Source organism: Zonotrichia leucophrys, chromosome 5, assembly GCF_028769735.1.
Source record: "Zonotrichia leucophrys gambelii isolate GWCS_2022_RI chromosome 5, RI_Zleu_2.0, whole genome shotgun sequence".
NCBI classification, from domain to species: domain Eukaryota; kingdom Metazoa; phylum Chordata; class Aves; order Passeriformes; family Passerellidae; genus Zonotrichia; species Zonotrichia leucophrys.
Window position 1 is genome coordinate 10,866,147 of NC_088175.1, and position 22,193 is coordinate 10,888,339.

General features: G+C 47.5%; 2 protein-coding genes across 3 annotated transcripts in view; one reads left to right on the forward strand and one right to left on the reverse strand.

The window, feature by feature from the left end:
* Positions 1-6,698, forward strand: part of ITPK1 (inositol-tetrakisphosphate 1-kinase) — a 140,966-nt gene extending 134,268 nt beyond the window's left edge. For both annotated transcript variants that reach the window (XM_064713673.1, XM_064713672.1), the window contains exon 11: positions 177-6,698. In XM_064713673.1, coding sequence (XP_064569743.1) covers positions 177-499 — 323 coding nt within the window. In that variant the 3' untranslated portion in view covers positions 500-6,698. The remainder of the gene's footprint in view (positions 1-176) is intronic.
* Positions 6,699-8,866: 2,168 nt separating this feature from the next.
* Positions 8,867-22,076, reverse strand: CHGA (chromogranin A). The gene is made up of 8 exons (XM_064713955.1): positions 21,844-22,076; positions 21,298-21,344; positions 17,483-17,576; positions 17,002-17,070; positions 14,967-15,065; positions 12,876-13,376; positions 11,945-12,417; positions 8,867-9,411 (listed from the first exon to the last, which is right to left on the reverse strand). The coding sequence occupies exons 1-8, from the start codon at positions 21,887-21,889 to the stop codon at positions 9,328-9,330; spliced, it is 1,413 nt and encodes a 470-aa protein (XP_064570025.1). The 5' UTR covers positions 21,890-22,076; the 3' UTR covers positions 8,867-9,327.
* Positions 22,077-22,193: the final 117 nt, after the last annotated feature.

A 22,193-nucleotide genomic window follows, 5' to 3' on the forward strand; every position in this document is an offset into this window, starting at 1 on the left:
CTGCTGCTGTCACTTAAAATGTTGTCATGGAGAAAACCTTTTTTTTTATAACCTTTTTATGATCAATGGAGGGCAAGGACACTCCAAGAAACAAACTATTAAAAGAAGCCTTTCAAAGAACCTAAGGAAATTACTTAATTGCCTTTTTTTCTCTCCTTCATTTTTTCTCTTTTCAGGCTATGAGGGTGTTTCTGAATTTTTCACAGATCTGCTGAACCACATAGCTGCTGTCCTGCAGGGTCAGGTACCTGAGGTGACCCAGCTAAACCACAGCAAGCTCCTGGCAGAGCAGAGCGGTGGGATCATGGACGAGCGGATATGCTGTGCTAGCACAGGCTGTCTCAGCGTCATGGGAAAAGACTCCTCCTGGATTGTGGAGAGCGACAGCAACAGCTCAGTAAAACTGCAACACCAGAGACTAGGCTGCAACTCAGCAGTGTCCCCCAGCTTCCAGCAGCACTGCGTCGCTACGTTGGCAACAAAAGCTTCTTCTCAATAACTTGCCAATGCCATGGACTGAGAAAAAGCCCCAGGGATACAGATTGTGGTCCCAGAACCAGATCAGGCTTTAACAATACAATTGACAAAAAAATAGGGGGGAAAACTCAAAACACAATACAAAAAAGCAAAATAAAAAAACTTTCAATTTGATTTAACCTAATTTGCTGATGAAACGGACTGAAAGGGGAAGAGTGAGAAAGTGATCCAAATCCATTTCGTCAGATTCCAGTTGCAAATCTGTAGTGAGTTTACACACACACGTGTTTTAACACTAGTCCTTTCATTGTGGGAGGGTTGCTCTTTCATTTCTATTATCCTTTGTAATCACTGGTGACCAGCATTTTAAAATCGGACCTCATGCTATCAAGAAGATAATAATATTGAAATGCAGTGTCTGAATGTAACAGTGCTAGAGATTTTAGCCTAAAAAACTTCCTGTTCCTCTTTTTTCCACGTACGCCATTGCATAAGGAAGCTAAAACAACTTCAGTATCACTAAACCAAATCTCTTGAAATGTTGACCAGTCATGATGTTGGCAGGTAGCTTGCTGTGAAGCCACTGCACTTTGAGTAGGACAGAGCAGCCTGCGTATTCAGGGCACAGAGCCGAGGTGACCACCCCTCTCCCAGCTTTGCAGTTCTCCCCCCAGGCCTCAGTGCTTCACTTAGATCAGCTTCCAACCACACTTGCAAACAGCAACATCTTTTACCCAGAGAGGGTACCACTATTTAGGTGGAGTCATTTAGTACATTAAATAACATGCTTTCAATTGTCTGCTAGTGCTGAAATCTTAGAAGAGTTAAGGAAGCAGCTCATCTCTTCACAGGGAGTTTAATTCTCCTTCCATTGCACTTGTGAGGACTCTGGGACAGCTCTGGGAAAAGGCTGGCAGAGCTGTGCTTTTTCCTTGGAGCAGCACACCTGAGCTGTGTATCCTGAGAGGTAACACAGTCACTGCCTTCCACAGATCCATGTTGTTGTACATTTTTTTCTAAAATATAAACAAAATTGTGTACCTTCATATAAGGTAGAAATACAGGACCCCTCTAGCTTGGAGACCCCATTACTTTGTAGCAAGCTGCCAGGCGAGGCCATATGGTAGTTTCCAACAGTGCTGTATCCTATTTGTAAACTATAGCACAGCCAATTTGTTTCTCTTGAGATATCTTCTAGTATGGCAGCATCTTCTGCTGTTGAGAATTCTTGCAACTTTTGCTAGTTCTGAACACTATATTAGAAATATCCAAGTGCTAAGAACAGAAACACTATTTTGGTAGAAGTGGCCTTCTCTTCCCCTTATTAGCCCTAAAATACATTTAAGAAGGGTGGTGTTAAAAAAATTTCCTTAGTTAAGCTCCTAGCTTGAAAATATAGGATTTCTCTCTTTTGTATAGCACGTGTTCATAAAGCATCTGTCACTGCAGCATTTAATGCCAGTTTGGTTAGTATCATGTGTTAGATGGCTACTCAGAAGGAAAGGGTCTAGAACTTAAAGCCCAGGTAGATCATGGACAGAGGATCAACTGTGTAAAAGTTGTCACCACCCTGTCTGATGGTACCAGTCCTAGAGGGAAAAAAGTTTTGAAGAGTGTTATGTAGCAGTTCTTTTATGTAAACAAAGCTTTTCCCATAGGAGAGATTGGTCTTCTTCCAAAATGCCATTCTTGGGAATTTCCTGTAGCCAGGATTGAATTTTCAGGATGATTTATACAACAAAAGATGATTCCACCTCTAGAGGGATTACTAACTTTAAAGTATTTCTATAGGGACTGGAAGAACCTTATGGGTGTGGTATCAGTCAGATGCCAGGGTGCTCATTAGCACAGCCAACTTCCTCAAGTGTGGCAGATCAGTTCTGAGCTGGGCACGCTTCACAACCCTTGTGTGCTTTGAGGCTGCTGGATCCCGTGCTGTGTGCAGCTTGCAGGTCTCGGATGGCTGTGGTGTGAGTGAGTCAGATGTACAGGGTTTATAAAAGTATTCATGGTAGAGACCAAACCTTTTGTAAAGCCATGACTAAAATGAAATTGACATCTGCAGTTTGGGGTTTGTTTTTGTTTGTTTAAAATAAAAAGTGTTTTTATGTTACATGTGTAACAAAAGATGCCCTCAGGAAGGAACTTGCCAGTGCATATTTTTGTATGGTACTTTCTTGTAACCAGCTGGTGGAGTGTTTGTAGATTTGCCTGTTGCTCTCTTTATTACAATGGCTTGGGCTTTTTTTGGTTTTTTGGGTTTTGTTTCTTTATCGGGTGGTGGGGATGGAGCAATGATGTTAGAACTGGGTTACTAACTCAAGACCTTTCAAACTAAGTATGTTTACATGAATCTGAGTGTTGGATCCAATGGAAATGTCTGTATGCTGTTTTCTAGTTAGAACATCAAATAAGAATTTTATTTTCCTGGCTGCCTTCTGAATTTTGGTTGGCCTATTTTGCACTGCTTTTTTTTTCCAAAATAAACTACTGAAATATAATTGTGCATTTTAAACTTGTTTACAAATGATTGTTAGAAGTTTATTTTGTAATTCTCTGAATGCTTGCAGAAATACTATATTTAAATATTACTCCAGACCTTGGCAGTAACTAGAAAACAAGTTTAGGTCATTGGTGTGATCAGTGACATTTTTTCCCATAGTCTGTAATTTATTTTTTATTTATCGAATGTATCGGTATCACTTTAATTTACCAGGTGCAGTTATGCAGGTACCTGTTGTGATGTGGCATTACAATAGAGTTTGGACATAAATTACCATGCATTTGCTGTACTACTATATTTCCTTGCAGAAATTAAGGTAATGGCTCGTGTACTAGAATGTTGCTAAATCACAGGGGCAAATTGGGAGACCAATTTGTAAAAGCCAAAACTGTAAATTACCAAGTATCCAGACAATTACGTTCTTGCAAAACATTTGAGCATGAGTATGTTATTAAGCTTGTGCTAAAGTGCTTTTCTGAATTGCTGCCTCATTTGGAAGTTCAGGATAGTTTTGATTTAAGATAAGCTTCACAGTAAGTTTGTTAATATTCTGTAGTCTTGTCTTTCTTTGTAAAAGTAGGAGTGTAGTAACATTAGATCATACCAGAATGCCCTTGCTCTTAAAATTGCAGACAATCTGAGGAGATTTTCCATAATGTCTGTTTTAATTCTTTTTATTGTGGGTTAGAAAAAGGTTCTCCTGTCTTTTCAGAGGCATAACTTTTACTGCTGTGCTGATGAGAACAATTGTATCAAAATTACATGGTCACCAGTTAGCTTTTTAGGGATTTATTACTGTTCTGCTTCACTGTTTGAAATCCACAAAAATACCATTAGCTTGACTGGAATTTCTCCAGGTTTTGTGTCAGCTGGTGGAGATGAGATTCTGGTTTCCACTGTAATTACATAATTAGCTACAACAGGTGAAGATCTTTCCATGTTGAGGAGTACTTGAGTGGTATTACTGCTGCCTGTGATGTAAAGTCACCCTCTTCCCCCTCTACCTGACTTGGCCACATTGTGCCTGACTTTGTAGCCTGTGCCAGAACATCCTGATCATTATGTGAAAGCCAACTGCAGAAATGCAACCAAGCCATCAGCATCTGTGCTAGCTCTTGTGGTTTGTGTAATGCAGAACCACTGGGCCAGTGATGTTTTGCCTTTGGTTGAAGTGTCTGGCTGTACAACCTTTGTGCTGGGGAGCTGATAACTGGGCTGGTTGGTAGGTAGGATAAATTCATTATTACTATTCAGACTGTTGTAATGTTAAAGTTTAAACATCTCCCACATCTCCCTCCAATGTGGGAATGTGTCTGCAGCAGGTTGCACAGACAGAAATCTACCAGTTGAATTTGTTCTCATTGTAGATGATTACAAGCTAAGAATCCAACCCAGAGGCATCAGGAGACAATGAGAATTGCTCAAGATAAAGCCTCAAGTTTTCTAGATGAATTGCGGGCATTGTCCAGCCAGGGAACAACCAGGTGGAGTAGTAGTTGATAACAGAGGCAGAACACAGTCCAAAAGCAACAGAATAAATGGGGCCAGAGGTGTCACCTGGCAAAAAAAAAAAAAAATAGAGCAAAACAGGAAAAATGCTCTTGTTTTCATCCAGTTAAAAAAATCCAGACTTCTCAGTTCTTAGACTAACACTGATTTCCTCAAGTCTTTGCATGGCAGCAATGACAAGTGATTCAGGCTTTTCCACACTAGCTTGTAGCCTTGCCTTCCACAGCTGTGCAGAAAATCTTGGATTTTGTTTTTTTTAGTGAACAGAGTCTGAGTTTGTAGCAGTCTCCCCAGGCACACACTTGCGGGAGTTCACTTGCATTACCCTGCTAATTTTTTCCCCCCTCTCCTTTTTAGCAAGAGATGTATTGATTTCTGTATTCAGTATACAATTACTTTATGGTGTGTGTTTTGTAATTAGGAATATGTGAAAATGCTTTGTGTAGATTAAAATATTTCCTTTAATATAATCTCCTCTTGCTTTCATAGAAAAATGGACATGCCATTGCAGATCACATTGCTGATTTTATTTGTAATATTGCTTTAATATCTATTTCAGAGGAATGTAACCTCCAGAAAAGTACTTTCCACATCTTTACTACCTTTCCTTTCACTGTTCACCCTATGTGGATCCAGGCCATCAATATTTGAGCTTTTGACTGGATGGGTTTCGTGGATTCTGTCACATTTACATGGCCACAAAAAGTTACTTCAGATGGTTGAAGTTTGGGAGGATCCAGATATAAATGGAGATGTTGGAGTGATTCCTCAGCAACACAAGCACAGTAGCATTTGTAGCAAGCAAAGGAAATTGGTTTTGCTCTTGTGTGTGCAGGTGGCTCTTGAGGTTTGGTCCACCTTGCTCTTGGGGCAGCTTTCCTGTGGAAATAACAAAATCCATTGAGATAAAAACATTCTTTATCTGTGATGCAGAAGAAGGGCAAGGAGAGTGGGGCTTGGGAGTAAAATCCTGGCCAGTGGACATCATGATACCAGTTGTCCAGAATTTCACTCTGTGGTTTTTAATAGCAATCTGGGGTAATGTTTTCTTCCTCTCCATCATTCTTACCCTGAATCCACTGGGGCTGATGATAGCAGATGCCTGTGGCCCACAAACTCATTAGCAGGTGACCTTACCCAACATGTCATGAGTTTCCAGAGGGCTCCCGATGTGTTGGGAAGTTTTTGTTGATGGCCAGGAAATCTCTTGAAACTCCAGAAATAGCTGATACAGCAAATGGAGTTTATGAAAATCAGGTCTTCCTCTTCCAGCATTTTTAAAGAAACCCACATTTTATTTCCTCCTTCATTCTTTACACAGTAGTTTTAGATATAAATTATTTTAACTTCTTTTTTTTTGTGTGAAAAGTCATATATACATATATAAAGTTATTAAGTGTTGAGAATATGTTGAGTATAAAATAGTGACTTCTTTGTTTCAGATGTTAGCAGCCCCTAAAAATGAGTTGTTTATTCTCTTGTAAAGTCAGTGCTGTAAAAAAATATTAAAAAATAAAAGATGTGTTAGATGTATCTTTTATTATTTATTTCTGATTCAGTATTTGATACAGCTTGTGTATACCCTTGTGACAACCACATACTAAAAACACTGTCGTTCTTAAAATGGAGTAACAACAATTCCTTGGGATCCCAACAGTTGTGAGAGAATTGGCCCTCTGGGAGTGAGTGGTGTTGGATATTGTCCTTCAGTCTCCAGCACTGCCTCCCCCCAGCAGGGCCGAATCTCGGGGACCATTGTGTGCGTGTGCTCGGTTTCGCAAGTCCATTGGTATCTGTGTTCAAATCCAGCTGTACAGTGTTAACAATGTGTCTTGTGATTCGCTTCAGCCTGGTTCATTATAACTTCTGAAACATAATTCCCATTTTGTACTTAAATTTGTATAGAATTATATCAACCCTTTAAAGATCATGGCTTACTGTAAAACCCAAAATATTTGCTATTTGGCATCTTCAGTTGCATGACTGATCAGATCAGACAATGGAGATGGTGTTTTCATCTAATAGCATTCATTTCAATGGTAATATATTAATTTTCTTTTTGTTTTGCCAAGCATCTGTTTTGGACAATTGTTTTGGTTTCAACAGTAAAGCAATATGCAGTAGGTATTGTGGCATTATCTCTGTAATTGTTTTGAAGAGAGGATTGTCCCTTTCCAACACATAATGAAAATAAATGCCTTATAACAAGTTCTAGTTTGCTTCCTCTTTCTGAGTGGATAGGGCAGCGAGGTGAGCAGCTCAGTGGGGGAGACCTGTGTTCATGGGAATTCAGTGTTCACATCCTTTCCAAGTGCAGCTGTTTTGCAGCCCCACTCAGGCCTTGAACACCATCTTTCCATCTGAAGAAAGTCCTTGAGTCCCAAATGTTTGTGATTACTTGAATATCCAATTAAGACAGTATTTATAGTAGCTCCATCAAGTAACAGTATTTTTTTCTCTTGTTGATTTTGCATCAGGTATGGGAAAAAATTGTTTAACTCCTTTGGATGTGGCTGTGTTTCTGTGGAGGTTGTTTGGTTTCTTGGGTTTGGGGTTGGTTTTTTTTGTTTGGTGGGGATTTTTTCGTTTTTTTGGTGTGGTGGGGGTCTGAGGGTTTCTGTGAACTTCTTGCAAACTCAGGCCTACATGTCACAATGAGTTGTCTGGGTGCTGCTACTGGCAGAGACTCTGTCACAAAAATAAAAGGGTGAAACTAAGCCATAGAATAGGTGAAGTTGGAGGGCATCCATCAGGATCATCAATTCCAACCCTGGCTCTGCACAAGACACCCCAAGAATCACACCATGTGCCTGAGAGTATTGTCCAAATGCTTCTTGAACTCTATCAGGCTTGATGCTGACAACTTCCCTGGGGAAGCTGTGCGAGCTATAAATACAATATATTTACAATGGACAATATTCAGATTAAAAATACAGTATTAAATTTAAAATTTAGGTGAGGATCAATATGTAAAATGTGATTTCTTCAGGTGGAGTAACTCCCTAATTGACATTTTAGTACTGTTTCCGTGCAACACCTTTAATTTCACTTTGGTTCCTCCATGTTTCCCTGAGGTTAAAGAGAGTGGGATCTCCTCAGGGCAGAGTTGAAAGACACAACTTGCTCCAGTGCACTTTCCCCAGCCAGGCTCTTGCATGGATTGTGCCCTGTGCCAGGGCAGTTTTTGGGCCATGCCTTGGCCTCAACACCTCCTCTTGCCATTGAGTGCCTGCCCAGGGCTGGGCATGAGGGCAGTGCCCGCTCAGCAGCTCCTGCTCCTCCCTGGGAAGCTCACCCTGTGGGTGAGGTACAGCTCTGGGACCCCTTGCACCAGGGAACCCCACTCACCCCCCTCTGTAATGCACTCCACAGGCCAACTGAGGGGTTTTGCAGAATAAAGAAATAAGCTGAGTTCAAAGCCTGGCAGCCATTCCCTGAGCATCTCAGCTGTTCTGTGGGCTGCAGGTAATGGGAGAGAACTGAGCTTCAGATTGGGGGGTCTGGAATACAGCCCTGGCAGCGGGTGGATCTTTCCCTCTCCTGCCAATGTGCATAGAACATCTAAAATATGATCTGTGCTCAGAGATTTTGGCGGCAGCTTCTGTAACCCAGGCACCCCTTGGTCCTCCAGCTGCCCTGTGGTCCAAAGCCCAAAGGATGGAAAGGTTCTGCCTGTAAGCACAGTGCCAGCTGGTCACCATGGCTCCTGTGAGCCAAGGCACAGGAGGGACATCTCCTCGGGGTGGCCTTCACCTCTGGGGAGCACAGACCGGTAGTTCTCCTCCTGACTGGCCTATTTGTTACTTCTTTCTAATCCACTCGAGAGGTTGTCCACATGGCTTGACTTGGTCAAGTATTGCCCAGTGTTTAAACATTTAACTGTGTTCTCTCTGTGTTCATCGATGAGCCTTGGATGTGACCCAAGTCTCACTGAAGCACCCAGGATGCCCAGTGCCAGGGGGGTGAGCAGTGTGGCACCAGCAGCCCCCGGATGAGCAGGGAGAGCCCCACGGTGCTCGGGAGCACAGGGAAGTGTCCCCAGTGCCAGGCCCCGGAGGGCAGCAGCACTGGAGCCCGGTAAGGAGGGAAGCGCCATCACGGTGTGTCTGTGGTGAGGGGAGCCCTCTGAGCCAGGGTGAGGAGGGAAGCGCCATCACGGTGTGTCTGTGGTGAGGGGGGCCCTCCGAGCTGGGATGAGGAGGGAAGCGCCATCACAGTGTGGCTGTGGTGAGGGGAGCCCTCCGAGCCAGGGTAAGGAGGGAAGCACCATCACGGTGTGGCTGTGGCGAGGGGAGCCCTCTGTTTCCCCCCCTCTTTGCAGGACTGTCCAGGCCCTGCAGCGTGCTGACAACTGACACTGAAGCTGCCAAAACAAAGGAAGGAACCCAGTGCAGTTTTATTTTTCCTTAGATAAATTTTTTATATAGAATATATTACAGTCAGAGTTCTCAGCTTTTAATCAAAAGATAACAAGTTATTGCAGTTTTTACCCAGTGAAACTACCGGTGAAAGAACTTTCTAGAAAGCTGTCCTGTCTTTTAAAAAAAAGAGGGAGAAAACCCCACCCAGACAGAAAATACACATGTAGGTCGCACTTCGCACCCACGGGCGCCCTACCGGGCGTGTGGACGTCGTGTGGAGAGGGCAGCGTGAGGTGAGGCAGCGGCGATGGGCACAACACTATGGCGAGGGAGGCAGGCCTGGGGCTAGCGGGGTCTGTTCCTAGGCACGGTGCTTCTGCTCGGTTTAACTGCTCTTAGATCGGGAAATGAACGCGCGGTGGGAGGCGGGGAAGGAGGAGGGTGGCGGCGCTGCTGTCGCGGGGGGCGCCGGGGCTCTCAGCCTCGCCTCAGCTCGTGCAGCTTGTGGGCGACGCGCTCCAGCTCCGCCTCGATGGCCGCCAGGCTCTCCAGCTCCTGGTCCTGCAACAAAAGCCCAGGACTGTCACCGCCACAGGCGGGCAGCCCTCGCCCCCAGAGCTACAGAGAGCACAGCCTTGTCCTGCCCCATCCCTTCAGCCTGCATTTGTCTCTCTGGACAGACCGGTGTGCACAGCACTGGTTACTTCTGCCCTAATGTTTAATCACTACTGCTAGGGATGCAGCTGCCATCCTTCCCCCGTACCCTGCCGGCCAGGGCAGCCCCCAACGGGGCTATGCCCCCAGAACATGGGGTTGGAGGGACATGGCTGCTGCAGGGGAGCCAGGGCAGGCTCTGGCAAGCAGCACTGGGTGCCAGCGCTGGGTCAGTGCCGTCAGACCGGGATGGGCACGGCTGCCTGCCACCTTCGGGAACTGCAGCATGGGCCCTGCCCTCTCCCCACCCTGCCCTGGGTCTTGGCTTGCCCCTCCACTAGCAGAAGATACTTTTCCCGGGAAAATTGTGACTGAGGAAGCCATCAGTTCAAAGGCTCAAGCTGCCCATTACTTGGGGGTTTTTCTATACCAGCTTTTGTGCATCTATGCTGTCACCTGTAGCTGCTTTATTTAGTGCAGGTACTCATGCCTGACTGCATGGCTTTGCCTGAGCTCAGGTCATATCCAGCTGGCCCTGCCCTGCTGCCAGCCCCAGCCCTGCCTGTCCCTCACAGCTGTGGCCACCTGGGCTCTCTGCAGACCATGCACTCAGCATAGCAGCAGGCTCTGTGTGAGCAAACTTGGTGCTGTACCTTTTCCCATTGGCAGAGCCGAGGTGACAGCCCCTCTCCTGTGTAGAGTGAGCAAAGCCTCCCTGTTGCCTTCAGGAGCTGCAAATCACAGGCTGACCCTGAGCCACTGCACTGCATATGGCTGGTGTGAGAAAAGTAAATGAAGTATGGGAAAAGGGGGTTGTTTTCCCTTCCTGAGCTGTTTTCCTGAACAAGGAAAAAAAGTAACCCTGGAAAAAAAGTCACTCTGCACCTGCACTGAGCCCTTGGCTCAGCCCCTGGGAAAGCTCTGGATACAGTAGGGTGCCAGCAGCTCAGGGTGCCTTCAAACACCCAGGGTGCCCAAGCAGCTGTTCCATTTTGTTTCAAGTGAGTCAGGCAGCAGCTGGCTGAGCTCACCTTGCTGGAGAACTTAGGCTGCAACTGGAGCCCCCAGAAAGGGAGTAAAATAGGTTCTAAAATTCTCTACAGCACCCAGAGAGAGAGCTTGGTCACACCCAAACCATTGCCTGTGTGCTCTGGCTTGCATCTGCCTGGTCCCACATGCTGAGCCCTGGAAAGTGCAGGGGACAGCACTCCCAGCCACATCTGAACCCACACTGACCTCACTGGCCAAGCCACACAGCCCCATGGCCCAAAAATAGAGAGAGACAGGACAGCAGCCAGAGCTTGTGCCTTCCCTCACTGCTGCGTGCCTGGCCTTCTTCACTGACTCCCAGAGGCCTTGATCTAGTTTTAAAAGCCAATTAAACAAAAAAGTCTTGCTGCAGCTGTAAACACAGCAGTTTTGCAGCCTCAGCAACCTCCTTTCCAATCCCCATTTGGAGACTGAGTCTGCCACCCTGCAGGCAAGGTGCACCCCAGAGCCACTGGCAGGGGCAGGTGGGGAGCAGCCTCCCTGGGGAGAGATGTGGGGTGTGAGCAGCAGTGTGGGAGGCAGATGGGACAGCCCACCCCACTGCACCCCTGCTTTGGGCTGAGACCTTTGGCTTTGCTTTGAACCAATACAACTGGAAATGCTCTCATTTTTGGCCAATGGATTGGCACATAACTGAGGCAAGAGGGGTGTTTTGGAGGCAAGAGAGCCAACTGGCATCACTCACCTGCTGCCCCAGCCCGTTCCCAGGCACCTGACCATGGCCTGTCTCAGGCTCACAAAGCACAAGCCCAGCCTCACTGCCCCGTTCCCTGTATTATCCCAAATCAGCTGTGCCTGGAGCTGGGCCTCAGCACAAAGGTGAACCCACCAGCAGTTCCTGGCTGCTGGGGATGTGCTATTACCTAGCATCACTCAAGGTATCAGGGAAGGAGGTCTCTGACTCTGGAAGCCTGGCTCAGATATATTTCTCCATCTGTCCACCATTTCCACTCCAATACCTCAGGTTTCTCACCACAGCTGCACCCCTGATTTACCTCTGTGGGAGGTCTGACAATACTCACTCCATCCCTGAGACAGGGAAAGCATTCCTTTTAACTTGGAAGGGCTTTGGGACACAAGGACTACCCCTGGGCTCCAGTTATAGCCCTGGTCACTGTGTCTGGCCAGTGCAGAAGTGCTGTCACTGCAGACATGACTCTGGGGGGCAGGGAATGCTTTTGCATTAGTCACGAAAACAAGGATTAAAACCAAAGGCACAGCAGGTGCAAACTTCAATAACACCTGAGGCTGAATGACTAGAAGTTCACTAAGCATCAACTGAATGCCTCAGAGCACCACTGCTGGCTACGTTTATGCCAGTATACCATCCACATCTCCAAGAGTACTTTGGATAACTGGGTGGGATTTATTCCTAAGCCTGTACACCAACCTCTGTTCTCCTGTTAGCGCTGCCTTCCTCATCCTTCTTCTCTTCAGGCATGGGAGCAAGTGGAAAGCCTCCTTCACTGCTGTCTTCCTTCGAGTGATGCTTCCATGACCTTCTCACATCTTCCTCTGGGCTGCTGAAGGCATACTTGCGGGACCTAAATGTCTTTTTCATGGACCTGTCTGCATCTTCCTCACTGTCATTTTCCTCCATGCGCTTCTTTGCTGTCAGCTGCTTGGCCAGCTCATCCATTTTGTTCCACCTCTTGGTGTCTTCCCACTCCTTGGAGGACTCCTCCTCCATCTCATCGCTTTTGGCATTCCTGGGCTGAAAGGTGTCCTCTTCTCCCTGCACCTCCTCATCCTCCAGGCGATGCCTTCCTCCTCTCAGTGCCCGGGGCTGCTCTTCCTCCTCCTCTTCCTCCTCCTCTTCAGAGCTCTGCACATCTTTCCCAAATCCCAGCTCATCATCGTTATCTGAAAGAGCATTAAACAAAGCAGTGAACACAGCTGTTAACCTGTTCAAGGTCCACATTTGAACTGAGCCTTCAGTGGTGATGCCAGGTTTCTTGACTTAGGCCTGCTTTCCCAAGATTCTGGAAATACCCACTCTCACATTGCCATGTCAGTAATGGGGCATGAAGGCAGCAGTCAAAAGCCCTGTGGGAAGCTCAGGGCAGATGAATGAGTTGTCCGCAGGATCTATGAGAGCTGAGCAGTGAGGCAGCTGCAGGGCCTGGGTTACCTGCTGTGCATGGGCCTGTGTGTCAGATGTGTCAGATGTTTGTGGTGGGGTCTGGGTGGCTGCTGGCTGGTGTGTTTCTGCAAACCCAGTAAGCACCTGCCCCAACTCTTGGCTTTGAAGCCTCTCACCCATGTGCCTCAGTGCCCTCAGCTCACCCCAGGAAAGTGTGAGTGCAGTCTGGGATACGTACTGTCACCTCCCTGCATCTCCTCAGCCTCCTCGTCCTCCTCAGCCAAATCGAGTGACCTCTCTGCTTCAGTAGGGTCCTCCTCTGCAGCTTCATCTCCATCATCCTCCCGCTCCACACGCTCCCCTGCTCCCTCCTTGCTGTGCTCCTGACCCTGCCTGGACGGCTCTTCTCTCTCGTCCTCAAGCTCCAGGCTGTCCCTGGAGCCTCTGGGCTCCTCCTCTTCATCTCCTTGCTGCTGCTGCTCGTCCTCACTGAAATTTTTGCCAATGTGGTTGTCCAAAACTTTGTTTCGATGGGTATCCTCTGTATCCCTGATGTCATTGCTCTCAGCTTCCTCCTGATCCTCTTTCTCATCAGGGTTGGTATCCCATGGCCTGGGTTCCCTCTCTTCCAGGCTTTTTTCCTCCTCTCTTGAGTCTTCATTTTGCTGGGGCTTCTGTGCTGCCAGCTCAGCCAGGGACCCTGTGGGCTGCTCCTCTTCAGGGTGCTCCCCTGCAGCATCTGCAGAGGGGAAACAAGACACACCTCTGCTGAGAGCTCATTTCACAACCAGCAAGGGCCAAGCATTTCTCAGGGAGCTTCAGCCCTGCTCAGCAATCTGCTCAGCCAGCCCATGTTCCTTTTGCAAGTCACTTCAGCATATGCTTGCATTCAAGCCAGGCAGCGTTGTCTCTGGTGCCTGTGCTCCTGGAGAGACTTGCAAGGCTGAAGTAAAACATATGCTGAAGTGTTTTGCTGCAGCACAGTCCTCATCACCATCTCTTCAGATGCCAGCCACGAATTCACCCTGCATGAAACCAGACTGCATGTAAAATTAAATTATTTAGGAGTGTAATATGGCAGTTGCACGGCTCTCCCTGCTCTGCTGCACTCACATCACATCCTTATTTCTCCCAGCAGGCTGAGGAGGCAGCCAGCCCTGTTCACAGGGTGCTGGAGGGAGGAGGGGTGTCTCTGCTGCTGCAAAGGAACTACTCAGCAGGAGCTTCATGTGGGCTGAGTATTTGCTCTTGCTAAAGGGAGACTGGCCTCTTTTAACACCATTAGCCAGAGAAAACACTTTGCAAAAAAAAAAAAAAAAGGAGTTTAAAAGCTAGAGAGATTTGTCAAGGTAAGTGCAGCCCCAAGGAGGGCTGAGGAGTTTGCCAGAATGAAGGGATGCAGAGAACTGGTCACATTAGGCTGGTGGCCATCTGTGACACTGTGCTGGTTTCACCAGACTGTCAGTGGGCCTGGTTGGCCCATGTGCCACATTTTATCTTCACTTAGTCTTCCTTCACCTCCACGCTGCCAGAGCAAGAGTTTCAGGTGTGTCTTGGCAGTTGGGAGATGCAGTGCCACCATCCTACCTGCTGGATTTTGGCGGTGCTGGCTGCAGCAGCAGCCCCTGGGGGTGTCACTCCTCATTGCTCTAAGCAGTTTCAGTGTCATAGCAGTGCTGTGCTACTGTGGGCCAGCCATGTGCCCCAGAGCTGCTTGAGACCCTCTGTGGACACCCAGCTGCTGCTGGATGAGGAGTCACATCACCCCACATTTGCATTGTATCTTCCTGACAAGGAAAAGGGAAGGGGCCAACCCCTCCTTTCTGCTAATCTGTCTGTAGTAAGGCCAGAGAAACACTGGCAAGGGGAAATCCCAGCTGAAGGTGATCTTTCCAAGGTACAGGTGTTTTGTGCGGATGTGTGCACTGTGTGTGTTTCAATTTTCCTTTCAAAGACTCATTACTTAATATCTTAGATGCTTGGAAACAAGGGTGACAGGCAAAAATCCAGATCGCCCTTGCCTGTATCACTGACTCTTTCAGTGTGGGATTTCCATGGCTGTGATTTAAGTGTTATAAGTGAGTGAAAGTGTCAGCAGCAGGGTGGAAAAGTCAGTATCACTTTAGTAACTTGACCATCACTAGTTACTGTAGCTCAGAGACTACTGTTGTTTGAGCTGGTAAATAAGAACAAAGCAAACACCAGGTTGCTTGTGTGTGTCAGCAGCAGCATCAAAGAAAAGAGAAGCAGATGGACATATCAAGGCTGTTTGGAAGATCCTTGTTTACAGCCTGACCTGGATTTCCCGGGGGTGGAGGCTGACACTGACCTCTCTGCTTGTTCTTGTTGTTCTGACTTTCAAGGACTTCGGAAAGTTCATCTTCAAAGCCGCTATTTTTCTTCTGCTGCTGAGTTCTCTCATTGGCACCTGTGTCAAGTAACAAAAGGTAGGGAAAGGCAACAGTTCCTTCTGTGTTTCAGAAAGCAGAGTTAGGAAAATAGTTCTGTGCCCCTTATGTTTGCTGTGGGAAAAATCCACCTGGGAGCTGGGAGGAGTGAGGCTGAAGGGTATGCGAATCAACTGCAGTAACAAAACCACAATCAAAAACATCATCTGCAGGAAGGAAAATGGTCTCTAAATAGAGATGCAGGGTTGCCAGTAAAACTAATATTGATGGAGATCTAGGGAATAAGAGGTGATGAACTGCAGCACACTGAGAGCAACAAAAGACTTCATCACCAGAGTACTGAAAGATAAAAATTGCTTTCTGCCAGATTCTGCCTATGCACCTCTGAGGTGAGCACTGAGAGCTCCTGTATCCTCCAGCCTGGTTGTGGGAGCCCCTCTCCCCTGTGTGCTGGGAGGAAGAAGCAGCATTCATTCCCACTGCAGGGGTGGTCTGGGGCTCCAAGGCCCCATACCTTAGCTCTGGGGTTATGGAGCCTGCTAGAAAAATACAACACCCTGGAGAGAGGTGTCTGAAGGCAGCATGAGCTGGAGCTTAGGCTGCAGCTGTCCTGGCAACCAGCAATGGGATCTGCAAGCAAAACAAGCCCTGACTAAACCAGCTCATGCCCTGCTTCTGTGCCTTAATGCAAGAGCAAGAGCCACTGCTGCCAGCCCAGTCCTCTGTAGCCCAGAACTCAATGGTGTGGGCTCTCCAGCCTGAGCAGAACCAGCTGCCCCAGCACAGAGGACACCAAAATTAACACCTTTGCTTTTTCCTTGGTCTACAAGACTGTTCCACCCCCAGTCCCTGTGATCTGTAGGCTGGATCTCATGTTACCCTGGGACTGAGTGGTGTGATGGGCTCAGGCAAGAGTGGAGCAAGGTGAATCTCCATGTAACAAGTCCCTTCTCATGGACTCCATGCTGAGTGGCACAGCCTGTCTGCTTTCTGAGTGCTTCTCCTCAAATCCCTGGTGTGCCTGGGCAGCCATATCCCAGCATACTGAAGAAACCATGTCTTGTTTCTTCTGGATCAGCAGAGCATCCATGGAACCCATCTGAGGTCACTGAGCATCTGGCCCCTCACCATTTGGGTAGTGACTAAAATATGGCTTTGGGAGCTGCATGAGACTCTTTCCCAACTCCGACTTCACGAATTTTTACTCTCCCTGTAACCTGGGGACAGCCCTGTTGCAGCCTCACCTGAACAGAGGGGTCTGGACTAGCTCTAAAGTAGCCTTGCCTGGGATCTGCACATTGGCTCTGGGCAGCTGGGTACCCAAGAATGTCCGTTTATTCCCTCAACCCTCCTTGGCACAGCTCCATAGTGCTGCTGTTGCTCCCACATTGACCAGTGCAATTGACCTGCACCTCTCCAAACCAAAGAAATTTGCATTTGAGTTAAGTAAGCCATCAAAAAATACCCATTAGCTCAAGAATATTTTCACTGGGGTCTTTAAGGTGCAAGTCTTACTGTTCAGTGAAGCTTCCCTGCTGCCACACCTGGGTTTAGTGCTAGACTCCAGCTGCACAGACAGTGGAAGTTTTCTTACCTTTCATTCTAGTTTGAGAGCTGGTGATTATTTGTTGAATTAGATTACAATGTTTTCTTTTAGAGCTCTCCCACCTCAAAATGTCTTGAGACTACATCACTACCAAGTTACATTGATAGCTATTGAAATTATCAGATACATATTGGAGTTATGATAAACAAAATTCCTGTCCCCACTGACACAATCTCACTGAAAATATTGGAACGACATTTCCTAGGGCATATTTATATGATCTCAAATTAATATAAAATAAAAAAACAAACACAAAACCAACCAAACAATAAAACTCTATAAGGGACTACAACATAAGAAAACAATCTTCCCTATAGTTACATTCCCCAGAAAATATACTGGCACTATACCTTGTGCAGCAATTTCCTGAAGTTCCTTCAGTAAGTTTTGGTGGCGAAGGATAGAAATAATTCGCTCATCTGCAACAGGGGAGACTTGGTACAGAAAGTAGTCAAAGCAAATCTCCCCCCAACCCCAGGAAATGAAACAGAACCCAAATGTCACTCCCTCTTAATTTGCTCTTTTCTTTCCCTTGGTCTGATTCGCTCTCACATCTAACCATGTGATTAAGACAACAGGAAGGTCCTATGAGGACCAGGCAGTTTGATGTCACTCCTGTGGCCACAGTGCCAGCATGAGGCATGGCCTGGGACAAGCAGTGGCTCCATCCCTGCTCCTGGGGCCCAGTACAGCCCAGTGGAAGAGGAAGGTGAACGTGTCAGGGACCCTTAACAGGGGTCCAGGGGCCAGGGCTCAGTTGGTCAGGGCAGGACCAGCCCTACTTGGCAGATTTGCTTTTGCTGATGCCCAGCACTAAGTCTGAGGCAGTACCTCCTCGCAGAGTTTCTAGGCATTCCTCGCTGATCGGCAGGGGGTTTGGCTTAGATAAAGTATCAGAGATGACCTCTACAATGCACTTCATCACCTAGAAAGAGACAAAAATTCAAATTAAACAACTGGTTTTTTGTCTTTTGTTCCTACTTTTTACCAAGGCTAAAGTACAGCAGGTGATGGCACAGATCTTTTTGCTTTTCTGGTCAAGCTGGAACTGAATGTTCAGTTCTTGTTTTCCTTAGCTCAGGAACAGAAGGTGCCTCCTGCAACTGAGAAGCGAGGAAATTACATGTGACAATGGAAAGAGCTTCTTCCACATGACACTCAGTTTAGCTGAGGATTGCATGGCTTCAGACCACACCAGAGTCTGAGCACATCTGGAGAGTAAAGGGTATCTGAATATATACACAGAAAATCCAAAATCATCCAATTTTAAGTCAATATATCTCAACCTCCATCTCATAAAAGGACTCAGCGGGAGGTTGTAGAGAGCAAAAAGTGGTCATAGCTGTTTAATAGATGACCTTGAAATCTTAAAAGTTATTCAAACCCTGGGAAAGACATCATAGTTAGATTGAAGCCAGGCATGGAAGGTGAGGTGAGGCAAACTACTTTCAAACACAGGTGAGAAATACTGCTCTCAGGCCCTAGAAAGGACAAGACACTTTGGAGAAGTGTTTGACCTTGTGCTTTGAGTGTTCAAGCCATCTGTTAAAGACTGGAAGAGCTCTGCATGATGACAGGTCTTCTGAAAGCAAAGAAGCTCTGACACATCTTCTCAGACAGGATGAGCTCTGGGCCCACCCTTTCCAGCAGTCTGCTTTGTTGGTGTAAGACCAGGAGCGTTATTTATGTAATTTGCCACCTGCACTGAGATTGCAGGCATCCTTGCCATGCCAAGACACTGCTGGGAGCCCTAGTGTATGGTCACATAGACCCAAATGATCACATAGGACAGAAATATTCACTACAGTCTGGTGCTGATGGGTAGGGTAGGAATCAGGCTGCTTAGTTCAAAAGGGTGATTTTTTATAATGCAATCTAGAAAAAATGCAGGGTTCACAATTGCCTGTGGGAAAAAAGAGAGGCTAAATTGAAAAAAAGAATACAAGTTAAGCCTTGGAGGCAAAAAATTCACTCACTGAACCTCTTTCTCCTGATGATTGCAGCAGGCAGCCCTGAGAGCCCTGACCTCCCTCACAATGTACCATTCTCAGGAGAGCAGAGCGCTGTGGCTGCAGTAGAAATTAAACACAAGTCAGCAGTCCCCAGTCATCCACAATGCTGTTCATTCAAGCAGTTGGATATATTCGCTGGACAGCTGGAATGGGCAAATTCTCACCCTGTGTAAGGAGAGAATTCTGCTCTTGCAGATCACAGCCATAAAATGTTGAACTCTACACCTTACACAGTTTGAAGGAATTGCCTAATGGATTAAAAATGCTACAGGAAAGATTAAAAAAAAAAAGCAAGGGGATTTCCCTGGTATAATTCTCCTATATCACAAGTGATCCATTAATACTGATTTTAGATGACTTTGAGTTACTCTGTCTTTAAATAGAAAAAACTCCAGAATCTGATATTTCCCTCTCATGTTTCCCAACCTCTGGACCCACTTATTATAGCAGTATTTGATGCAGCTTCAGAAGTTAAGACTTTCTCAGCATGAGAAGTAAGACTCTGGTTCAATGAAATTTTCTATTCAAGCTTTTTTAAGACTTCTGGGCTGATCTAAAGTCTTTGTCTGAGCACAAAGAGACACATCACTCACCACAGAAATACATTCAGCTCTGTGGAGGAGCTGTGTAAGGTAATGAAATGAGCAGTGCAGTCATCCTACAACACTCTCCTTGTCCTTCTGTCAGAGGAGGTCTTGCAGAGGGGGACTTCACAAGGTCATGAAACAACAGCCTGCATCAGGAAATGGAAGAGATCCTTTCCAAATGAATGTAATTAATCCAGTGCAGAAACTCAGACTGGAATTTTGCCATAGCTATCATCTAACCACGAGCATGTAACTAGATCCTTAAGAGCAGCTCACAATGTCCCTTCAGAGAAATCTCCAAAGGGTTGTGTCCTTACAAGGACAGGCTTCTCCACATTTGAGCTCAGCTTTGTCCTTCTAAAATGTATGGTTGTAAGTGAGAAATAATATCCTTCAAGCACAAGAGTGGGCAAACACCAGTGACATTGTAAATGCTTTGGTCTTGTTCAGCTCCCTATGGAATGCCCTTGGTGTAAGGAAAGTCTGATGAGCTGTCCAGGAAAGGCCTGCAGGTGCTGACTAGCCATTAGACAGCCTTGAGCCACCCACAAATGCTGGTGGCACAGAACAGGGTGTGTAGGAAGAGCTGCAGTGCTTGTTGCTGTATTCATGTGATGATATCCCTGCCCTAATCTGTTCCATGAGACCAGGAATTCCTTCCATGAAATGCTGTGTCTCAAAGGATGGTGAAGCCCTAATGGCTTCTTCCAATGGCAGCAAATCCAAAAGAAAGCTGATTTTGCTCTCTGTGTCAGTGTAATACCGAGGGAAGGGGGGCAGTCTTGGGAAAGTCCTTTCTTGGTGGAAGCATTTCCATGGAGTAGCACCAATGGCCACAAAAGTGCCCATTTTTAACACATAGAATATCCCGGGGAAGAGACCTCACAAGGAGGATCATATGATTAATGGGTTGTCCCATCAGATGCCCACTCTGGCATGGAAAGTTGAAGGGCTAAGTGCCTGTCCCTCATCCTCTTCCTCAGCAGCACACAGCCTGAGGAAGGCAGCCAGAGTCTCACAGCTCATGGCTCTGTCCCAGCAAGGGCTAAGCAGGCTAAAAGTCTTAGCAAAGCAACTGCTCTGCAGCCCAGGCATGTCCCACAGGACACAGGGAGGTGTTGCTCGTGGCACACACCCTGCAGGTAACTGCAGTGGGGCCTGTGGCTGGGACTGGCATCAGTGTGCCCTCCCCTGCTGCTGCCTGGGAAAAAACATTGCGTGGCTAGAGGATTTCATAACACAAAATGGTTCAAGAAGTAAAAAGCAAAAATGCTGGAGTTTCCTTTGTGGACATGAATTAAAAAAAAAAAAAATTCATTTGGGCAGCCGAGAGATCAGCTCATATGAAAGATGGGGAAGGGGGTGGGTCAGGGAGTCATGTCTGACACAGCTAAACACAGGCAAACCCCTCTCTCCAAGCATTTAGGAGCCAAAAGGCCACTGGGAGTGCACGTTTGTGAAGCGCGGCTATAAATGTTGGAAGGTGTGACACAGATATGTGCACACAAGCCTGTAAGGGAGGGCTGGAGAGGTCAGCCAAGTCCTGCACTGCTGATAGCCATCCAGACAGGCTGAGCAGGAGCTGAGGATGGATTAGCAAGCTGAGAGTACCAGTTGCCTATTTTTCCAGAGCATGCATGTTTAAGTAGCACACAAACTCAGATGTATACACCTCCAAACACACACAGTTCCTGAATCACATCTCCCCCCACTCTCCCCTGAGTCACCTCCTGTTGGGAGCTTTGAAAAGCTGAAAGTAGGAGGACTAAGGAGAGTTTTACCCAGCCTCCATCTCCTCTCTAAACAGGCTTGCCTCATCCCCCTGTCACATCCTGAAGGACTTTCTTGCCTGTCCAGAAGTGGATGCACAAAGGCTAAATTCTGTTAGGAAGGGAGCAGAGGTGGATCCTGCTTGGGGGATCTCATGCAAATTCCTGGCACTTTCTACAGGGTATTTCAGTGGGAGTGGCCCAAACCCAACCACCTCGGTGGAGGTGAAACATCACATCCTTTCTCTTCATTTGACCTACTACAGACTCAGCCTTACCTTAGTGTCGCCTTTATTCATGTCATTTGTCACAGGAAGGGAGACAGCTGTAAGGCAAGGGGAGAGGGAAAAAAAGGAGAACTTGTTATTCATCTCGTCTGGAAGACAAGCAGAGAAACATTATTCTGCTAAAATGGGAGTGGAGAAAAGGGGCAACTCTCTCTGATGGAAGTGGTCTCTGGGTGCAGCAGCTGGATGTGTGCACTGTGCCGGGAAGGGAAGGGAAGGGAAGGGAAGGGAAGGGAAGGGAAGGGAAGGGAAGGGAAGGGAAGGGAAGGGGAAGGGAAGGGGAAGGGAAGGGAAAGGGAAGGGAAGGGAAGGGAAGGGAAGGGAAGGGAAGGGAAGGGAAGGGAAGGGAAGGGAAGGGAAGGTGCCTAGGCTGGCAGGCCTGCGGCGCTCGCAGTGACCTTGCGGCGGCCGCTGTCCGCGGTGCTGAAGGGGCCGGGCCGGCCCTGTCCGCGGTGCTGGCGGCGCGGGCGGAGCGGGGCCGGCGGGCAGCGCTGCCAGGGGCCCGGGGGCACACGGACCCGTCCCAGCCCCACTTACCCGGCACGGCCAGGAGCAGCACGGCGAGCAGTTCTGGCCGGCTCATGGTGCTGGCGGGATGGAGGCAGGGAGAAAGGGGTAGAGGACGAGACTGCCGTGGCGTGGGGGCTCCAGGCGAGGTGCCGGGGGGAGAGCAGCACGGAGGGTGCGTATCTACGCCAGTGCCCTGGCTGAAGATCCCAGATGGGGCACTGCAGCAAGCGGCTCATTTATATATCTCAGCCCTCGGAAATGGCGTCAGGAGGAAGCCACCTCCTCCTCTGCCCCCTCCCCTCGCACACAGGCTTCCCATCAGCCTCCATCGCTCGCCGGGTGTCGGAGGAGCCCCGACCTCCCGGGCTGCCCGTGCA

What these genes read in the sequence shown, in the direction of transcription:
- CHGA (XM_064713955.1), bottom strand. Translation starts at nt 21,889, where the DNA reads ATGAGCCGGCCAGAACTGCTCGCCGTGCTGCTCCTGGCCGTGCCGG. An exon ending in TGAATAAAGGCGACACTAAG is followed by an intron (nt 17,577 to 21,297) that starts GTAAGGCTGAGT and finishes GTCTCTTTCTAG; the next exon opens with GTGATGAAGTGCATTGTAGA. An exon ending in GGAGATGCAGGGAGGTGACA is followed by an intron (nt 12,418 to 12,875) that starts GTACGTATCCCA and finishes ATGCTCTTTCAG; the next exon opens with ATAACGATGATGAGCTGGGA.